The sequence below is a fragment of the Silene latifolia genome, chromosome 6 (assembly GCF_048544455.1).
Source record: "Silene latifolia isolate original U9 population chromosome 6, ASM4854445v1, whole genome shotgun sequence".
Classification (NCBI taxonomy): domain Eukaryota; kingdom Viridiplantae; phylum Streptophyta; class Magnoliopsida; order Caryophyllales; family Caryophyllaceae; genus Silene; species Silene latifolia.
Genome location: NC_133531.1, coordinates 41,893,824 through 41,915,787, shown reverse-complemented (window position 1 = coordinate 41,915,787; position 21,964 = coordinate 41,893,824). Strand labels below are relative to the sequence as shown.

The window sequence follows — 21,964 nt, the reverse complement described above, 5'->3', positions numbered from 1 at the left end:
TGGAGATCGACCCGACTTCCCTAGCTATATTAGTTAGAGCCAGTTGGTTATATTTGATAGGTATACGACTGCCCTGTCAAATTTTGGCGCCGTTGCCGGGGAGGTGGCGTAATTTTGTTGCTTTATTTAAGTTTGTCCTTCGTCTCAAGGAATTTATTCCTTGAGACTGGTCTCATTTTTGCAAAGTTTTTGATTAGTTTGTAGGATATGTGTTCTAGAAAATGAACATTGTCATACCTGCCCCAGGCTGTAAATTCTATCTGCCAGGATGCCGAATATAGCCAGCCACTCAGAGCCTAACGTGGATTCCCTTCCAAAAGGTTTCTTACTACCCACTACTGAATCAGGAACTTTTTGAATCCACCCATCCTATATACAGCTGGTCGAGAGAAATCTCTTCAGGGGGGTACCTGAAGAAGATCCGTGCAGGCACATGGAGTTATTTACAGAGTATTGCTCTACCATTCCTCTTGCTGCTCGGGTGACACAAGATAGAGTGAAGGGAGTTCTCTTTCCCTTCTCTTTAGCCGATGATGCCCGGGAATGGTTGAGGGATTTAGAGGGGAAGCGGTCGGTGTAACCGACGGAATTCCTTGCCTTGGCCTTTACAGCGATATTTTCCGACACAGCGCACTAATGCGTTGAGAGCTCAGATTACTTCATTTGAGCAATTGCCCACCGAAGACTTAGATGGGGCTTGGACTAGGTTCAAGAAGCTCGTCTGTTCTGTGCCTCATCACGGGTTCAAGCGCTGGTTCTTATGTACCCAATTCTACAATGGGTTATATCGAAACCAGAGAGTTATCCTTGATAGTGTAGCTAAGCGGAGATTCATGAAAAATGTGGAGGATGATCAAGGGTGGCATCTTATTGAGGAGATAGCCATCCATGTTGCTGAATATGGGAATCCCCGAGGAAGTGGGCAAGTTACCGAGTTCGTAGCAGCTGAAGTGGAGAGTCCTAGCAAAAATATAGGTAATGTGGAGATTACGGAGGCTATGGGTGAGCATGCATAAATTTATGCAATTACTGAGCACGTGGAGATATGCGGTAGATGCGGCATGGAGGGGCATGACCCCATTGGTTGTCTGGCAAGAATAGATCGCGCCATTGCTTATCAGAAATACAAGCAAGGAGTTCCTTTTTCTCAATTATATGATGAAATGACAAATGTTTCAACTCCTTCTACGCCAATGTCGCAGCCAGACCCCCCTTCTACAAATGGGGAGATTGCCGAACTGAAATCCTTGGTTTTGAACTTAACACAACAGTTTGGGTAGAAATACAATAAGGATGATACCGTTATCGTGGAGTTAAGAGAACAGGTCACGCAGGTAATACTCGCGAAAGACTAAGCTAACCATCCACCGATGTGCGACCCAATCAACGCCATCAATCTCCGAAGTGCTCATGCTTATGAGGGGCCAAAACTGCTAAAAGACGGGGTTGTGACAGCTGATAATGCCCTGGAAGAAGAGCTGGACGAGTTTACGGACGATATCCTTGCTGTATATTGTCCAGGCGCTCGATCGAGTGAAAATACTACTAGATCGAGTGAAATATCCAATCCAGATGATCGATCGTGTAAAAATCTTACTCGATCGAGAGGTGCCCAAATGAAGGATGGTCGATCGAGTATATATTCCTCTCGATCGAGTGATCTGGCAGAAGAAGTTACTCGATCGAGTGACAATTGTGGTCGATCGAGTGAGCGTGAAATACAAGATCTCGATCGAGTGGCTCAAACACTTCGATCGAGTAGTTCTCAAGATAAATTCACTCGATCGAATGAGGAAAGTGCTCGATCGAGTGCCAGAACCAGCGAAGATCATATTTTGACATCTAATTCCGTTACCGTGTCATGTTCCCCTACTGTGAAGACGTCACGAGCTGATAAAGGCAAAGAGAAAGTCGCGGGTCCACTCATTGGTACCACAGTACCCTTTCCAGGTCGCCTGAAGGACGCAAAGGTTGAGCGACAGTACGGTAAGTTTGTGGACGTTGTGAAGAACCTCCAGGTAACTGTTCCTTTTACCGAACTTATTACCCAGGTACCTACTTATGCTAAATTCATGAAAGATATTGTGACGCGTAAGAGAGAGCTAAGTGAATTTGAGACCGTTTCATTTTTGGAAGAGTCTAGTAATTTACTTTTAAATAAGGCTCCACCTAAAATGAAGGACCCAGGTAGCTTCTCTATCACCTGTATTATAGGCAATGAGGTAATTGATAAGGCTCTTTGTGATTTAGGAGCCAGTGTCAGTGTCATGCCCCTAATCTATCTGCAAGAAATTGAATATGGGTCACCTTAAATTGACTAACATTACCCTACATATGGCTGATCAATCTGTTAGGCGGCCCTTGAGTGTCTTAGAAGACGTGCCTGTGAAAATAGGTAAGCTCTTTATACCAGTAGATTTATTGTTCTAGACATAGCTGAGGACACCCGGACCCCAATTATATTAGGAAGACCGTTCTTTTGTACAGCTGGGGCCACTATTGATGTCAAACAAGGGCGTTTGACTCTTGCGGTAGGGGATGACGCGATCACTTTCAGTCAGCCTAGTACTTTGGCTCGGCCAATGATAGAGGACACATGCTATTATGTTGATATTATTGACGAGTCTATTTTTGACTTCTGGTCGGGTTCTTTTATAAAGGACCCACTAGAGGCTCTTATGCTTTTGGATGAGTGTGAAGATAACCCAGATGACGATGACGATGACGCTGTGTTGGATTTGCTTAAAGATTATTTACATGAGCGTGAACTCACCGACGCTAAGGGAGAGCATGTGGAATAGATGATCAGTACCCTTTTCTCCATTGAGGTAAAGGTACGTGAGTATAAGCCTATTCCCTCTCATCTAAAATATGTTTTCTTAGATGATACTGAGCAATATCCAGTCATTGTTAGTGCTAAGCTTGATAATGATCAGCTGACTTCCTTGTTAGTTGTGCTTAAGAAAAACAAGAAAGTTTTGGGTTATTCCTTGGACGATATCAAGGGGATTAGTCCCGATATTTGTATGCACAGGATAGAGCTGGAGGAAGATCACAAACCTTGCAGACAGGGTCAGCGCCGGCTGAATCAGAAGATGCAAGATGTTGTGATGGCTGAGGTAATGAAGCTGCTCGACGCAGGTATTGTTGGAGTTAGTGTCCTCCACAATAGTGCGTTTACATAATAAATCTTATTAAAGGAATATCATCAGATATTTAATTATTTGATCCTCGTTAGTTGATTAACGTAAATCAATAACGGTTGGCTGACTAGAGATTGACGTTATTGTCGTGATACGGCGGCGATCAACTGACCCCTTTCGGTCACACCTAAAGGAACGATCCCCAATTGACAACTAATTAATTGTATGAGATACAATTTATTTAGTCCCTTGATTTATAGACTAAAAAGTTAGTCGATTATTTTTAGAGAGATTTCGAGTTGCGAACTCGAGGCACGGCAGTTATTATTTAATTATGCGATAATTGAATAATAAATTTTTGGGAGACGGGTTTTAGTTAATTAATTGTTAATTCACTAAAATTGTACTAATTGCTTAATGTGATTAATATTAGTACGTAAATAATATGTGTAGTGGTACACGTATATTTACGGAGTGATTTGGACGAATTAATTATGGAAGTATTTAAACATGAAATGATGTTTAAAATAAAATTACACGTATTTGTGCGACAAATATGAGACCCAATATGGACCCGTAAATGGGCAAGTGGACCGTGTAAAATAGAGTAGTGGATGATTACACACATAATCATTTCACCTTACCTTATATACTACCATAAGTTATCTTATATAGATTTTGCATGTGATGTAAGATTAAATAATATAAGACAATTTGTCCACTACCACACTCTGCATCCACCCGCCACTTTTCCCTTCCTTATACTCCATCTTTTATTCATTTATCTACACAACATCAGTTTGTATGTTTTGCATGTGAACATAAAATCTATCATCTCTCTAAAAATCATTATTCATCTTTACTAAGAAGTTAGTAATCCTTTTTATTACTAAGAAATGTTAGTAATATTACAAATAATATCAAGGGTATTATTTTGACAAGTTTCTAGTTGAATACTTGTTATTATTTTTGGGTAAGTTCTTGGGTGCATCTTGAAGGAGATCTTCTCTTTGAAGATTTGTAAGGAGGATCATCCATTTGTTATAAGCTCAAGAACAAACTAGTAAGGTGAACTAGTTTGTGCCCTTTTTACCATAAAATCAATGTAAGGAAATTGTTTTTCCTTAAACTTTCATTTTCATGCTTTTATATTTGCATGCATGTTACATAGATCACCTAAATGATAAATTATGAGATAATTTAATTTTTATTAGAGAGTCTAATATGGATCTATGATTTTTCAAGTGGTATCAGAGCTTAGGCTTGTAATTTGCGTGTTGATTTTAAGCATTTTAATGAATTATGAGATAATTTATAAAACCTCAAAAATTGTGTTAGAAGAGGTTTTAGCACAAAATTTTTGGGACATGCATATCTACTGATCTTAAAAGGTTTGTGGTTAAGTTTGGTGATTTTTGAAGTTATTTTGCTATTTTTAATGATTTTTGGTAGAAAACCGAGTCAAAATGCTGTATTTTAGTTAAAAATTGACTAAAAATATTTAAAAGTTGATTCGGTGCATGGATTTTTTATGGTATTTCATGCATTTTTTCTACTGATTGTATGCAAAAGGTTGAAGGTTGGTTCGAATTTTTTGCAAGTTTATTGATTTTATGAGATAAAAGTCGATAAAAGTCAAATTAATTAATCATAATTTCAAAACTTTTGATTCTGCCCATGATAAATTTATTTACATTTAAAAATATTATTTAAATGTTAAAAGTGAATTTTAATATGTGTTTTCACCTTGTTTTGATGTTTATTGGTTGTAGTGGTTAAAAACCGATAAATATCGATCTTTTTCTTCATAAAATTTATCCGGAATTTTGGGAAATTTTTCTGACATTTTGGTGTTCTTGGGAGTGTTCCATAATACTAAAAATTTTTGTTTCTATTTTTTGGGTAATGTTTCCATTATTTTTGATTTTTAGTTAAATATTATGATTTTATCGATTAAATTAGCAAAATATCACCAAATCAAACTAATTATTTATCCTAAAATTAGCGAGGACTAATTTTGAAGTTCAAAACAGTTTGGAAAATTAGTCTGGACTTAAATGAGATTTAAGAGTTGATTATAGATTTTTACATGTTAAAAATCGATTAAATCCACAAAAACCGAGATGGATACCAACGATTGATAGATAGGGCGATTTTGGCATGATTTTAAAGCATTTTAAGCATACTTATTTAAGTTGAATGAATGATTATCATTTATTTAAAGTATTTATCTTGTTGTACCTAGTATGGCCTAGTTTATTTTAATCGTTATTACCCGAAATGAATGGGAATATTGATTTGTTTGTAATTTAAATACGATCTCGTATCGTCGGTTTGTAATTAATTAAAAGTTTTATTTATTTTATTAATTAATGTATAATAGGAATAGCTATGTAATTCAATTGTAATAGTTATTCTTACCGGCGTTTCCAAAAGACGGATTACATCGAGACAAGTCTATTTTTGGAAGGCGTTCTAAATCCCACAAGAAGAAGCCACTTTTGGAATGAAGAGGCAAGGGACCAAGGAGTTGGTTTCCGAAATGTAACAGACTAGTTTTTTATTAACTAAGTGGCCATACTAGGATTTATTCATATGCTTACTTGGTTGCTTGTTTTATTTTCGCGCATGCCAAAATCGCCATTCACATGCATTTTATCTTCGCGATTGTCAATTCACGTCATTTACATTCACCGAATTAGTTCACTTATAGGGAATTTATGACTAAATTGAAAAGATCTCTCACATAACTAAAACTGAGATTAGCCTTACCAATTAGTGACACCTATGAATCTCTTGTTCATTAGAGCCACGCTCGCCCAAGCGGGGTGTTCTCTTTTTACCTTGAGTAAGTAGGGTGGTAAGCGGTTATCACGCGCCAAAATTTGTTGGACTCAACGGGATATAAGACGGTCTTGTGTTCCGGGGCTAGTAGATGGATTTAAGGAAATTCGTCGACCAAGAGTTCTAGAGGTAGAATTAGTCAACGTGACTTACCGAATTTACACAATTATGGGATGTTTCACCCAAGCGATGCTCATTTTTGTTTAATATTTGGGTCTTGGAATCATTTATATAATTTAGTTGGAGATCATTATATAAATGTTAAAACTTGTTGAACATGTTTTCACAAGTATTTTTTAAAACATTGAATGTTAATTTTTCCTATTTTTGTTCTTTAACGTATTTACTATGACATCTCGCACTTCATCCTCCTTTCATCCTCTATTTATTATTATACTCATTTCGTTCTTTCATAGGAAGCGGTTTCTTTGAAGGAATTTGATAGCAATGATTGGATATATTATTTACCAATTCACCTACATAAGCTTACAACGATTTTTGCGATTATTATACAACTTAACATCCATACATATTTAAAAGGGGTTTTCATGTTGCAAACTCTTATTACGAGTTTAAAAGGGAGTCACATTTTATCAAGAGAGTCTTGATTTCGGAAGTGACACCTCCGTCATGAAGATGACATATTAGCTTTAATTACTCAAGAGTAATTCAAAAGTTTGCGAAAAGAGTTTTCAAAAACACATAGAACACTCCAATATGATACCGTCAAATGGCTCAATTCGAGAAAGGCCAAATCGATTGTTTATCCGCTAAAGAGTTTAGGCATATGATAACAATTGAACGGTTAGGTAGTCCAATTTCGCAAGAAGTTGAGATTTAGCCACATGTTGCATTCACTTTATAGTAATTCACTTTTACTAAGTGTATAAAATATCACGAATGACATGAAGAGAGGTCTTCATAAGATTCATCTTTGCTTGTTAAAGCAAAAAGGAATGTGAAAGTGAGTGGGAGTTAACAAGAAGTAACCCTAGATGTATGCGATAGGACAATGTTGAATGAGACGTCTACTCAAACAATAGGCTAGTTCCACTATCTTGGTATGAGATATCAAGTATGGATCATTTCTTTGTAAAGAAGTTTACATGAATTGATAAAACGTAAGACGTCTAGCATAGGACATTTTGTATAGAAATGGTGTTAGAGTACCAATAATTTCAATAGGGACAAATGTACCTTAATTTGGTTTTAAAAGAATGTAATCATCTATGTTTATACATAGAAGGCATCACTCATGTGATTTAAAACAAAAGGTTGTACCTACTCCTATGATAACTTGGTGGTTGGTTTAGACCACTCAAATTAGAGGAATTTTACATTCTTCACGAAAACTAAATATTATACTATCTAGTAGATTTTAAAGTTTCTAATCTAGTGAACCCAATTGATCAAACCTCAAGTAAATTTGTTTCAAACGAGTAAACGAAAAGGACACTGAACAACCATTTGATTGTGAGTCTTATATTATGTGTGCATGTATTATGTTTTCTTTTGTAGAAAAGAAACACAATAGTGAGGTGATCGACCATATACATACGCATGTGTAAGGCCGATAGTTGGTAATATACATACTTGGTTACTTTTACCGTATTGTTAAGTAGATATGAAAACCTCGTATCTATTTAATAAGACATAAAAGTGATTTGTGAAACGTGGAATATTTTCAAAATGAAGTAGTAAACCAAAAGCACGTCAAGATCAAGATGTTGATCGGAAGTTTCAAAGTAATGACTTTGAAGATCAAATGGGTAATATCAAGTAATGACCTTGATAATCACTAAGAAGATTGTGAACCTGTTCACATAATACCTTCTCCTTATGACACCATAGAGTATGGTGTAGTCAAGTATATAAACCGAATTTAATGAGATATAGTTTGAGGTTTTTCGCAATTTTGTAAGCTATTTTCTCACTAAAAGTTTAAAACCCGACTATAATAGCCTAAATGACTCCATATGAGATATGGAGAGGGAGAGTCCCTAACTTGTCTTTTTATACATTTGGGACCATAAATGTTTATTTTCAGAACCAATTTATGTATTTGTGAGGGATATCCAAAATTGAACCACTTGGTTTTTACTCCTCCAAAACGAGAACAAACAGTTTGTGGTTCGTAATGCTGTCTTTCCAGAAAGATTTTCATTTTCTGGACGACAAAGTGGGAGAAATTTTGAACTTACGGAAGTCCAAGACCTACAAACTAAGTACAATGCAAGAAGATGTTCTTTATTAAGGCTCACTGGTGAGTACAATGCAAGAAGACGTTCTTTATTGTGGCTCAGTGGTTATAAGGAGATAATTTTGCGATAATATTGCGTTATTTTCAAAAGTGATGAATCTGAAACCCTCATCAAAGGCTTTTCTATAGTATGAATTCTATGTGATGGCGTGTCGCCATGCAATTCGAATTGATCTCCTTGCAGACAATGCGATAAGGAAGGAAACACGAGATGTTTTCGTGACTTGATTTAAGGTGAATACTTTAGTTGGTTACCTTGATCTTGTCGTAAAGGTTACATAAGATGTTTAAAATTTGGGTTTGTTATAGAGAGTTTGTGACAACCCAAATGCCTTTATCAATTCGTATGGGCTTAGCAATATAGCCTCTCATGAGGATGAGTTTAGGCAAAAGGATAACGAAACTTTCTCCTTCGGAAAAGTTTTGTTGATCTTGTCAATGCTAAGAAGTCTGGCATGCTTGAAAGATCCCTTTTGTGATCTATATACGTCAAAGAGTTGGAACTTTGGGTTCAACCATGTAGTCTATCAAAATGGTATTACTCGAGTGTCGAGGTACCATGATGATATATGGAGTTTAGTGGGAGCTAAAGTAAGTTTCTTAGTCTAAATATGTGCTTGACATATTAGTGACTAGAAATGTAGCTAAGGTGATGTTTATTAGTCTAAATATGTGTTTGATATATTAGTGACTAGAAATATTCTCGGGTGAATACTTCAGAGTAGCATGGCGCATATTAAATATCCGGATCTAATGAGATATATCTCTATGGATATTAGCATTATAGTCAAGAGACTTACACTACTACAAAGATAGGAATAAGTAACGCCTAATAGAGAACGGCCCAGTAAGATAACTGTTCTCTAGAAATAAAGAGAACGCTTTTCTTAGATAAGCGTTATGTAAAAAAAGAATAGAGAACGCCTTTTATATTAACAGTTCTCTACATTTATTAAAAATAAAAAATAAAAAAAATAATCGGACTAAAACCCATCCGACTTTTCCTTTATTCTTTATAATAATAATAATCCTATTAATCTACGGAGTATTATACACCGTACTTCACTCTACTTAGCAAAACAAAGATACAACCCCCCATGTTTTTTAATTGAATAAACCCCTTTAATCCTCACCCTCAGTAATCTCCATCACCCTCACTAATCTCCATCACCCGTATTTCGTCGACTATCGAGAACCGCCACCAACTCCCTTACATCGTAGATCGCATCACAACTGTGCACCACCACTTTCCGCCTCTTCATCTGGTCCGAAATTTCTAGGGTTTGTTCACATTACTCCAAAATTTTGAGAATTTATTTTTGTCACGGTTCGAATTCCGCATATTAATCGAGAAACTTACTTGTTTCTTTGAAAGTTGCAGGTTGGTTTTGCTAATCTAAGGTCTTTACTTTATTAAACCCTAGAAATTGGGGATTTTTTTAATAAAGAGGAAAATTGACGAAAATTGATAGAAGTGAGGTTTGTTTCTTGTTTCACACCTCTTGTATTCAATATATTCGTATTCCATGTGCTTTCCTCAGTATTCGTATATATGTGCTGCAATTATTGGGCTTTTTTGTATTGATTTTATATGTCTCATTTGATTATGTTAGATATTACCTCAATATCACATTTTCGTAATTGATGAACATGGGGTCTGTCATGTTTTTCCACAGCTTCAAGAGGCCTCGGATGTCACAACCAGGATCAACCAAGGTAGCGTTCTGTTTTTCTTTCATTATTTGATTGATGTTTGATTCTTTGGTATTAAGGACTATGACTTACTTGAAGCTCTTATATTGTACTATGATTCTATGAACAACAAAAACGATTATTGTGCTAAACTTGATTGTTGTATGATAATGATACTAACCAAACTCAATGTCTGCCTTGATTTATGCTTTAGTCATACAAGTAGCCTAGTCGATAAGTTGGAGTATATGGCATGTGTGTTGTGTTTGTTGGAAGTCAAATTTTTGCTTAAAATTGTGATTTGAAACTCTACGAGCTGATGGAGGTTGCTCTAGGTACTCTCTGTCAGCAGCATTACTGAAACACAAAGGATTTAATTACACGTATCACTTTTTTTTCCATATTCTCTACTCTACATTACATTCTTTCTTATTATTAAACCTTGATATATGTTTGCTTTACTTTAGTTAGTCCTGCTTATTAAAGTAAGCCAATAGATTCGCTTGGCAAAAAGTTATAAATTTCTTTTTTATGGGTGACAGGACTGATATGTTGTGTTATGGTATTCTCCATCCTGGTTGTTGTAAGATTCTAATTTTGAGTAATAATCGTGATTTGTATTTCTGTTTTTGTAGCTAATTTTTGAATTATCGTGGTTAAGTCCTCATCATGATTTGGGATTTTCACCATACCGCCCATTGTAATTGTATCTTTTGCTAATTGGTGTCGCTCACTAGAATTGTATCTTACGCTCACCACGACCTCGCTGACCGTAATTTTTTCGTTTAAGTATGAATATTTATGTCGTATTTTTACAGGTGATTGCTGCATCGGGAGCTATAAAGCATGAGGAATGAACTTGTGGACCAATTGAAGAAGGTTTTCACTAAGCTGTTTGGTATGTTTTTCACTGCTGGCAATCACATATTCACATCTCTCAATTAGTGATGGTTGCCTTTAGGTAGATTCTTATCTTCCTATTACTCTAATTTCCTTAACAATCTCTACTGATAATTATTTCTCAATTATCTTTAAAATTGTTGATTATCCTTAAACTTGTGATTACTGGAACATTTTAGTTGTTGGGTATAATAGTGAGCTTATATTCTGATCAATTTTAGTGTATTGTTACGGGCTTTAAAGATGACATCTCCAAAATATTCATGTACTTCTGAAAATTTCTTAAAGTTCCTTTGAGTTATGATCAATTTTGTTTATTCTTACCAGACATCTCTTAATTCAATCTGATATCATTTCCTGTCTGTAAATTTTCATATGACAGATTATACAAGGGACTGAAGATAGCACAAGTATCAAACACTAATGAGCCAGTAAGTTTTTACTTTTTGTTTCATACCAAACAATGATTCTTTTTTCTAGTTGCATAATATACGTAATAGTTCATCGTATCTGAATTAGTAACTTGTATTATTAATATGCCTGTCTAAGTTGACACATCATGTGGCTAGCAATTTATAAGGGAAATTGAATTATCATCAAGTCATCATCTATGGATGCAGTTCATATATGGTGGTTATGGCTTGACTTGCTGCATTACAATTATCACCTATGGATGCAAATGGATAGTTGCAGCAGGTTGCAACTGGTTTTCTTCTAATGAAGACATGCTATAGGAAATAATTAAGGACATGGAACACATGCTGCAGAGGTCGTAAGAGGGAAATTCAGTATTTATGGTATAATAGGTGTATCTTAAGTTAGTTGCATAACTTATTATTTGCAAATCAGAAGCTGGTATAAAGCGTATTTCAGTATATATGGTGTTTGGGGTGGTGATTAATGATACGGTGTATGCTAGGTTTGGAGTAATAAAAGTGACTACTTTCTCCTGTTTTGTGTCTTTGTTTTAATTTTCAATATTTCTCCATTTATATTATATACGTAGTAGTATTTTTTTTTTTTAAAAAAAAAGAAGAATAGAGAATTGTTGGCTAAGCCCACCGTTCTCTATTCCTATGAAAAGAGAACGCTTATAAGGCATTCTCTAAAGATAATTTCAACAGTTCTCTATGATTGTGAATAGAAAGCGCCTCTTCCAACCGTTTTATAAGCTTTAGAGAATGCTGACCTAAAGAACGCCTCTAAGGCTTTATCTAAAGATCATTTCAACAGTTCTCTAAGCCTATTTTTGTAGTAGTGTTATGTGATAAGATTCTTGACTCGTTCAAGTTGTTGAACAATTAATTTGATCTCTTGTACTTTCGCTACAGGATCTATTAAATATGCTAAAAGCTTCTCTCGTCGGGACTTATCATGTTGAGAATATGAGAAGTCATTACTAATCATTTTCTAGTGAGTGTCACTAGATTACTATCAAGAGCATCCTTGAGTACTTGAGAAGCACTGAGGATTTACTTTTGTTGAATGGAGGAATTAATGAATTTCGTGTAAAAGGTTATACGGTTACATTCCTATGCTTATAAAATGTTATGAGCCTCATTAAGGAATGGTTAGCATGTAAGAGTGTTATGTGCATAAAGAATAATAAGTATAACAAGTTATACATATATGTATAAGAAGATATACATGTATAAAACAAATATGTATGAGAAGTCATACATAAAAGATGTCATATGAAGGATGTGTATGTATAAGTGTTATATGACAAGGCAGTCGTATACCTATAAAAAATAACCAACTGGCTCTAACTAATATAGCTAGGGAAGTCGGGTCGATCTCCACAGGGAGATGGGAAATTGTCAGCTTTGTCTAAGTTCGTCACGGTAACCAAATTGAGGAGTTTTTAATTGTATTTTTCTAAACTAATGAGAGTAAGAAAGAGAATACGGCAGAGAAAAAGGATTAAGCAGATAAGGAAAGCAGCTAAGACAGACGGTTCACCATGATCATTCAGTCAAGTAATCTAGGTTTCAGGTTAGTGCAAGTATAGTCTAAAGAGCAGTGAATATCTCCTTTCGGTCTCAATTCGCCCTAAAGCACAAATAGCTTAGCTTTCGCCCTCACTATAGTGCCCTATTGTTCGCTACGAGTCTCGCCCTTTCCAACCTTTCGGTCCAGGTCAAGGTTTACTATGATTTAAATGCCTAATTGCGTCGACTCAATTAAACAGATACATACAAATGCAGCAATTAACAACAAAGACTACACCAACATTAACCTAATAAATCGATTACTATCCCTTCATAATCATGGATCCCCTAGTCTTAGAAGGGGAAATTAGTTATGCATCACTATTGAATCAACAACAATAACCTATAGATAATTGAAATTAAACATACTAACAAAGCTAATAGAGATTGAATAGGGCAAAGATGATAGCAACAAAGGAAAGAAAGAAATAAAGCAACAATTAAGATTAAGGAATTAAGAAGGAATAATAATACCGATCACAAATCCGAATTCGAGTAGCAAAAGGGTAGAAAGAGAGCAAAATCCAAGAAACAGTAGGAAATGATAGAGTAAAAAGTGAATGAGGAGAGTTACGCAGTCTACTGTATTAGTAGTAAGCGAAAATCCTCTCTAAACCTAATCCATAACTAAATTACAAAAGCCCATACGAAAATAGGCGGAAAAACTTTAATACAGGCCAAACTACTCGATCGAGTGGAAATAAACCATTCGATCGAGCAACTAAGCACCAAACCCCTCGATCGAGTGGAATTAAACCACTCGACCGAGTAACTCCTTGTATTGCCTACTTGATTGAATACTGGGACTGCTCGTTCGAGTAACCTCATTATATAAAGCATTCGAACGACTAGAAAAGTAGTCGATCAATCTATCTTGGTACGTTTAGGCACTAAACACTTTCCGAAACTAGCTCACACGTCCTCAAAGTGATAGATTCCAAGCTCCGGCTCCTTGTTCTTCATAAATGCATGCAAATGGGACGACTTTAGGCTCGATTTAGCTCCTCTTTGGTTTATTCCTGCAATTTACATAAAACGAACCAAAGTAGAATATTCGGGGGTATTTGTAGCCAGATGCTACATAAATAGTACAGAAATGCGTGTAAAAATGAGGTAAAAACCTTATATAAAATACACGCATCAAATCTTCCCAAACCAAACCTTTGCTTGTCCCCAAGCAAACTATGAATGCAACTAAGAATAAACAATGGAACGGGACCAACACATCAGCTACAAATCACCCACCAAAGCCAGTTTAATGCAACAACTAACAAAGTGGCAAATGATAAGTGCAAACGAGTTAAATCAATGTTTCAAACTTACTGAACAGTCGACCTTGCAAGACTCAAAAGATATCGGACTCTCACGGGTCGCTCATCACTCAAAATTAGGCAAAAGGTGAGTATATATGTGAAAGATAGAAAGAAGTAAAGACACTCACCTAACTCGACCTGTAAGAACATGCATGCAGTTGATCATGAATAAAGTCTCTACAACCGTACATATGCATTCCAACCATACTAATGACCAAGACACATGCCGAGGACTTACATTTGGGTAAGTGAGGTAATGGGTAAGAAGGGGCTAAGATTAATTTGGATGTGTGGGGTTAATAGCCAGGCTAGCAACAACGAATCCAAAAATTGAACTGCATCCCAACTTCATACTCAATATAATAAAACAAAACGGCGCAAAATCCATGCACTCAACTCACGAAACACCAAGAACTTGTCAACTCCCCATAAGATGTAAATTGACATGGGAGTGAAAATCATCCGTACAATTTCTCATATCTCTGCACATGATTTTTTTCTTTCTTTTTCTTTATCATTTTTTTCTTCATTCTTTTTTTTTTTTTTTCATTCATCATTTTTTCTTTCATTCCCTTCAATTCTTCCACCATCTTCTGAATTCAAATAAAAAATAACCAAACTGCAATAAAACATTCTAAACAGCTACTCGTCACTAGCTTAGCTAGGGTAGGAAAAATTATAGATAGTAGCTAATAGGACAAAAAGGCAATTTGGCTATGTGGGGCTCATGGGTAGAATGAAATAAAAGGGAACTGCCTCTCCTAACATGTGTCACCATCCACAGACCGAATGCATACAGGTATTAAGAAGACTGGACTCATGTTTATGCAAATTGATGTTACATGTCTTAAAGAGAGTACTACTCACATCCTAAATGAAACCGGTCATGAATGTCACCGGTTTATAAATCTCTAACCACAGAATGTAATGTAACTTGCCGATATGTGAGTCAAGTCTATTTGTTCAGATAAGAGAGAAACAAAAACTCGTAGATCATGCACATTATCATGCCAACTATATGTCAAGAATATGCAAGGCAGAGGAAAGGATTCAATGTAGCGTCAAAGTTCAAACGTTCCGACTCAAATTAAACGTGAAATTTTTTGAATTTTATGTGATTTTTTGAATTAAAAACGACTATGCATGCGAAAATAATGAAACGTGCAAGCAAGCGAAAATGCAAGAAAACATGCAGACACAGATATGGATACATACCTCCCCAACCAAACCGTACAATGCCCTGATTGTACCAAAAATAGGGAAAGAAATGTAAACTGAGGAGAAAAGGATAAGTGGAGTCGGAATACTTACAAAACGTCGTGAAGAGGGACCTCCCCAAACCGACCATGAATATGGGAGGTTAAAGGAAGTCAAGCAGTAGCTCAATAGACGTAAAGTAGCAGCTAGAAGACAAAACTACTCGATCAAGTAGCTAGGAATTGCTCGATCGAGTGAACTAGTGTCTGGAAGGACTCGATCGAGTAAAATAATCACTCGATCGAGTAAACGTGATTTTGCAGCTTGTCGATCGAGTATATATATCACTCGATCGAGTGAATATTATCCCAAAAGTGCTCGATCGAGTAGAAAAACTACTCCATCGAGTGGATACACCTGCAAAACGCGAATAAAAAGCAAGGAGAATACAAAGGGAGTATAGAACAGCGTCTAAAGTTCAACAAAAAACTACAGGAAGGGAAATAGTTCAACAAAAATACAATAAAATAGTCCGGGTTGCCTCCCGGAGAGCGCATGTTTAAGAGGTCCTACACGACCTTTCTGGCATCAATTAACTGGCGCATCTAGCTCGTCGAAGTACAAGACTTCAACACGATTGTCTGCTTCATTTGCCTCGTGATAATGCTTCACATATTGCCCATTCACCTTGAACCTACTTCCTTCGGAATCTTCGAGCTCCACGGATCCAAATTTGGTAACAGCCGTCACCGTATAAGGACCACTCCACCTGGACTTCACTTGCCAAGAATAATCGCAATCGGGTATTAAACAAGAAAGACCTTTTGCCCAACATGAAACTCCTGAGGTAGAATTCTTTTGTCATGCCATCTCTTCGTCTTTTCTTTATAAATGCGCGAGCTATCATAGGCATTAAGCCTAAATTCTTCCAACTCATCTAGCTGTAAAAGACGATTCTGACCACACAACTTAGGATCAAAGTTAAGCTCACGAATTTCCCACCAAGCCTTACATTCCAATTCAACAAGTAAGTGACATGATTTCCCACAAACTAACCTATAAGGTGATGCACTAATTGATGTCTTAAAGGCATTTCTGTAGGCTCATAATGTATCTTCTAACTTAAGACTCCAGTCCTTCCGTGATTTAAAAACTACCTTAGACAAGATCTCTTTCAACTCGCGATTAGAGACCTCAACCTGACCACTAGTTTGGGGATGATACCCCAAACCACGCCGGTGTTGGACACCAACTTTATTTTTTTTTTTGGTGAAATGTGAGAGGTATATATATATATATATCAAAAAAGGAGTTTAAGAATTACAAAACGACCAAAGCTCAGTTACATGAGACCAATATCCTTAAGCCAATCAAGCTCTAGGATAGTAAACTTATGTCTGCCTTTACCATGGACTTTCATCTTCATGTCTTGAACTATGTTTGCAGCAACCTTGTGTGGCCTCAGGAGAACACCCTCATTCCGGCATTTGTTTCTTTGATACCATATGTGATAAACAGCTCCCACAACCAGACCTGCTCTCACCCCCTTCTGCATCTTACTACCCATATCCTGCATACACCAGTCCAGTGCATTGCAAACTGGTAATATCAACCCAGTTTTCTGTTGCAGCTGATGTACTATCCTGGTGCTGTATTCACACCCAAAAAACAGATGCTCCAAGTCTTCTGGTGCCTGTCCACAAAGCCAACACCTGTCATCAATATCCACCCCATACCTGATCAGCTTAACTTTGGTTCTGAGAGCTCCATGAGCTAGAAGCCAGCCCATGATCTGATGTTTAGGGATCACCCACTCATTCCATATCACCCTTTCCCAACTTACCTTAGGACGGATCCCCATAAGCCATTGATAACAACTAGCTGTGGTGAACCCAGTCTGCAGATGCCATATTCCATTGGTGTAGGCAGCTATCAGCTCCTGCAGATGACACCAACTTTAGACAGAATGGAAGTTAGTTTCTTTTCTTTAAAGTGCATTCCCCCATCACTAATGACGACCCTAGAGACACCAAATCGGGGAAATATGACTTTTTAAAAAATTTTATCACGGTCTTGGCATCACAATAAGGTGAGGCAATTGCCTCAACCCATTTCGACACATAATCTACAGCCACTAGAATGTACCTGTTACCTTTACTAGACGGGAACGGTCCTTGGAAATAAATGACCCAGACATCGAAAACCTCAACCTCTAAGATACCATTTTGTGGCATCTCATGTCTCTTTGAAATGTTCCCTGATCGTTGGCAAGCATCTCAAGCTGAAACAAAAGACTTAGCATCAGCAAACAAAGAAGGCCAGTAAAAACCAGACTAAAGTACCTTAGCCACGGTGCGCGATGGACCGTGGTGACCACCATAGGAAGAGGAGTGACAGCCTTCCAGGACTATTTTAACCTCCCACTGCGGAATACACCGTCTGTAGAGACCGTCTGCACATTCCTTAAACAAATAAGGATCATCCTAGAAATACTGCTTAGCGTTATACAGAAAACGCTTCCTCTGCTGATGAGAAAGGTCAAGCGGCAGCTTGCCACTGACAACGAAGTTAGCTATATCTGCATACCAAAGCTCTTGGTTAACAATAGACAATAATACAGCAAATAGAGTATCATCAGGGAAAGAGTCATCAATAGGTAGAGAATCTTCCCCTTCTTGTCGCGACAGTCGCGACAAATGATCAGCTACAACGTTCTGAGCTCCTTTCTTATCCTTAATCAGCAAATCAAACTCCTGAAGAAGGAGTATCCATCTCAATAGCCGTGGTTTAGCCTCCTTCTTAGGAAGGAGGTGCCTCAAAGCTGCATGGTCAGTAAAAACAGTAACTTCTGACCCAATCAAATAAGAACGAAATTTCTCTAAGGCATAAACTACGCCTATGCTCTTTTCGATGGTAGTGTACTTCACTTGAGCCTCATCCAGAGTTTGGCACGCATAGTAGATTGCGTTTAAAGCTTTGTCTTTCCATTGGCCTAGCACCGCTCCTAGTGCATAGTCACTGGCATCACACATTATCTCAAACGGCAAGTCCCAGTCGGGAGGCTGTATGATTGGCGCAGAGACTAAGGCCTGCTTTAACCTGTGAAAAGCAGAAAGACAGTCATCAGTAAACACAAAAGGGGCATCCTTAAGTAGCAGCTGTGTAAGTGGTTTAACAATATTTGAGAAATCCTTGATAAACTGGCGATAAAAGCCGGCGTGTCCAAGGAAACTTCTCACCCCCTTAACATTAACAGGAGGAGGTAATTGCTGAATCACTTCCACCTTTGCTTTATCAACCTCTATTCCCCTATCAGAAACTAAGTGCCCTAAGACAACTCCCTCGTTGACCATTAAATGGCACTTCTCCCAGTTAAGCACGAGATTAACCTCGATGCAGCGCTGCAACACTTTATCAAGGTTAGACAGACAGTTAGAAAAATCACTTCCATAAACACTGAAATCGTCCATGAAAACTTCCATAATAGACTTAATAAACTTTGAAAATATCCCCATCATGCACCTTTTGAAGGTGGCAGGGGCATTACATAAACCAAAAGGCATCCAGCGATAAGAAAACACGCCTTGAGGACAGGTAAATGTAGTCTAAGCTTGATCGTCTGGGTGGATAGGGATCTGAAAGAACCATGTATACCCGTTTAAATAGCAGAAAAACTTATGAGAAGCTAACCTTTCTACCATTTGATCAATAAAAGGAAGGGGAAATTGATCTTTCTTGGTGGCAGCATTAAGCTGTCCGTAATCTATACACATCCGCCAACTAGTCACTACTCGAGTGGGTATTAACTCATTCTTATCATTCTTAACCACGGTAGTCCCTCCTTTCTTCGAGACTACCTGCACTGGACTCACCCATTTAGAATGACTAACAGAATAGATAATACCTGCGTCGAGCAGCTTCATTACCTCAGCCATCACAACATCTTGCATCTTCTGGTTCAGCTGGCGCTGACCCTGTCTACAAGGTTTGTGATCTTCCTCCAGCTCTATCCTGTGCATACAAATATCAGGACTAATCCCCTTGATATCATCCAATGAATAACCCAATGCTTTCCTGTTTTTCTTAAGTACAGCTAACAAGGAAGTCAGCTGATCATTATCAAGCTTAGCATTAACAATGACTGGATATTGCTCAGTATCGTCTAAGAAAACATATTTTAGATGAGAAGGAAGAGGCTTACGCTCCGGTACCTTTACCTCAATGGAGCAAAGAGTGCTAATCATCTGTTCCACTTGCTCTCCCTCAGCGTCGGTGAGTCCACGCTCATCTAAATCATCTATAAGCAAATCCATCACAGCGTCATCGTCATCTGGGCTATCTGCACACTCATCTAAATGAATAAGAGCTTCTAGTGGGTCTTTCATGAAAGAACCCGACCATAAGTCATAATTAGACTCGTCAATAATATCAACCGAATAACAAGTATCCTCTATCATTGGCCGAGCCAAAGTACTAGGCAGACTGAAGGTAATCGCGTCATCCCCTACTGCAAGAGTCAAACGCCCTTGTTTGACATCAATAGTGGCCCCAGCTGTATAAAGGAACGGTCTTCCTAATATAATTGGGGTCCGGGTGTCCTCAGCTATGTCTAGAACAATAAAATCTACTGGTATAAAGAGCTTGCCTATTTTCACAGGCACGTCCTCTAAGACACCTAAGGGTCTCCTAACAGATCTATCAGCCATCTGTAGAGAAATGTTAGTCACTTTAAGATGATTCATATTCAATTTCTTGCAGACAGACATGGGCATGACACTGACGCTGACTCCTAGATCACAAAGAGCCTTATCAATAACCACATTGCCTATAACACAGGTAATAGAAAAGCTACCCGGGTCTTTCATTTTAGGTGGAGCCTTATTTAAAAGTAAATTACTAGACTCTTCCATAAATGAAACCGTCTCAAATTCACTTAGCTCTCTCTTAAGCGTCACAATATCTTTCATAAATTTAGCGTAAGTAGGTACCTGGGTAACAAGTTCGGTAAAAGGGACGAAGCACTGGAGGTTCTTCACAACGTCCACAAACCTACCGTACTGTCGCTCGATCTTCGCGTCCTTCAGACGACTTGGGAAGGGTACTCTGGTAGCAATGAGTGGACCCGCGACTTTCGCTTTACCTTTATCAGTGCGTGACGTCTCCACAACAGGGGAAGATGACACGGTAGCGGAATTAGATAGTGAAATAGGGTCTCCGCTGCTTCTGGTACTCGATCGAGCACTTTTACCACTCGATCGAGCGGTTTCACATTGGCTTTTACTCGATCCACCACTTTCTTCACTCGATCGAGTGACCTCTTTTTCAGGCTTTCTCGATCGATCATTTTTATCACTCGATCGAATGATTTCTTCAGCTATTTTACTCGATTGAGTAAGAATATTACTCGATCGACCATCTGTGATTTAGGCACTACTCGATCGACCACAATTATCACTCGATCGAGTGATGGGATGAATTATTTCATTCGATCGAGTAGATTTTTCACTCGATCGAGTATCTAAAGAACACGCAGCAAGGATTTCGTCTAGAAATTCATCCAAATCATCATCCGGGGTATTGTCAGCTGTCATAACCCCGTCTTCTGGTACTTTTGGCCCCTCATGAACAAGGCCACTTTGGATATTTGTTGCATTAACTGGATCGCATGTCGGTAGAAGGTTGGCTTGGTCTTTCGCGAGTGTTAACTGTGCGACTTGTTCTCTCAACTCAACTATGACGGTTCCATTCCTATTGCATTTCTCCCCGAACTGTTGTGTTAAGTTCAACATCAAAGATTTCAGTTCGGCAATTTCCTCGTTTGCAGAAGGAGAGACCGGTTGCGGCGCTGGCGTAGAAAGAGTAGAAACATTCTTCATCTCTTCATACAATTGAGAAAAAGGAACTCCTTGCATGTATTTCTGATAAGCAAGGACGCGCTCTATACTTGCCAGACACTAAATAGGGTCATGCCCTTCCATGCCGCATCTACCGCATATCTCCACATGCTCAGTGATTGAACAGACCTGTGCGATTTCACTCACAGCTTTCGTAATCTCCACATTACCTAGACCTTTGCTAGGACTTTCTACTGCAGCTACTACCAACTCATTGACTTGCTCACTACCTCGGGGATTTCTATATTCTGAAATATGAATGGCCATCTCTTCAATAAGGCGCCACCGTTGGTCATCTTCAACATTCTTCGTGAATCTCCCCTTAGCTACACTATCTAGAATAGCTCTTTGGTTTCGATATAACCCGTTGTAGAACTGGGTACAAAGGAACCAACGTTTGAGACCATGGTGAGGCACAGAACGAACGAGCTTCTTGAACCTCGCCCACGCCCCATCCAAATCTTCAGTAGGTAGTTGCTCAAAAGAAGTAATCTGAGCTCTCAAGGCATTAGTGCGCTGCGGTGGGAAATATCGCCTGTAAAAGGCCAAAGCAAGGGAACTCCAGTCAGTTACACCGGTTGCCTCCCTATCTAAATCCCTCAACCATTCCCGGGCATCATCAGCTAAAGAAAAGGGAAAGAGAGCTCCCTTCACTTTGTCCTGTGTCACCCCAGCAGCAAGAGGAATGGTAGAGCAATACTCTGTAAACAGTTCGATCTATATGCCTGCA

At 38.0% G+C, this 21,964-nt stretch overlaps 1 protein-coding gene and 1 long non-coding RNA gene across 2 annotated transcripts; one reads left to right on the top strand and one right to left on the bottom strand.

Moving 5' to 3' along the window:
- Positions 1 to 9,308: 9,308 nt before the first annotated feature.
- Positions 9,309 to 10,907, top strand: LOC141658729 (uncharacterized). The gene is made up of 3 exons (XR_012549378.1): positions 9,309 to 9,528; positions 9,629 to 9,963; positions 10,758 to 10,907. It is a non-coding gene; the product is annotated as an uncharacterized LOC141658729 (long non-coding RNA).
- A 5,775-nt stretch (positions 10,908 to 16,682) lies between these two features.
- Positions 16,683 to 21,501, bottom strand: LOC141588009 (uncharacterized). The gene is made up of 2 exons (XM_074409469.1): positions 21,364 to 21,501; positions 16,683 to 17,279 (listed from the first exon to the last, which is right to left on the bottom strand). The coding sequence occupies exons 1-2, from the start codon at positions 21,499 to 21,501 to the stop codon at positions 16,683 to 16,685; spliced, it is 735 nt and encodes a 244-aa protein (XP_074265570.1).
- Positions 21,502 to 21,964: the final 463 nt, after the last annotated feature.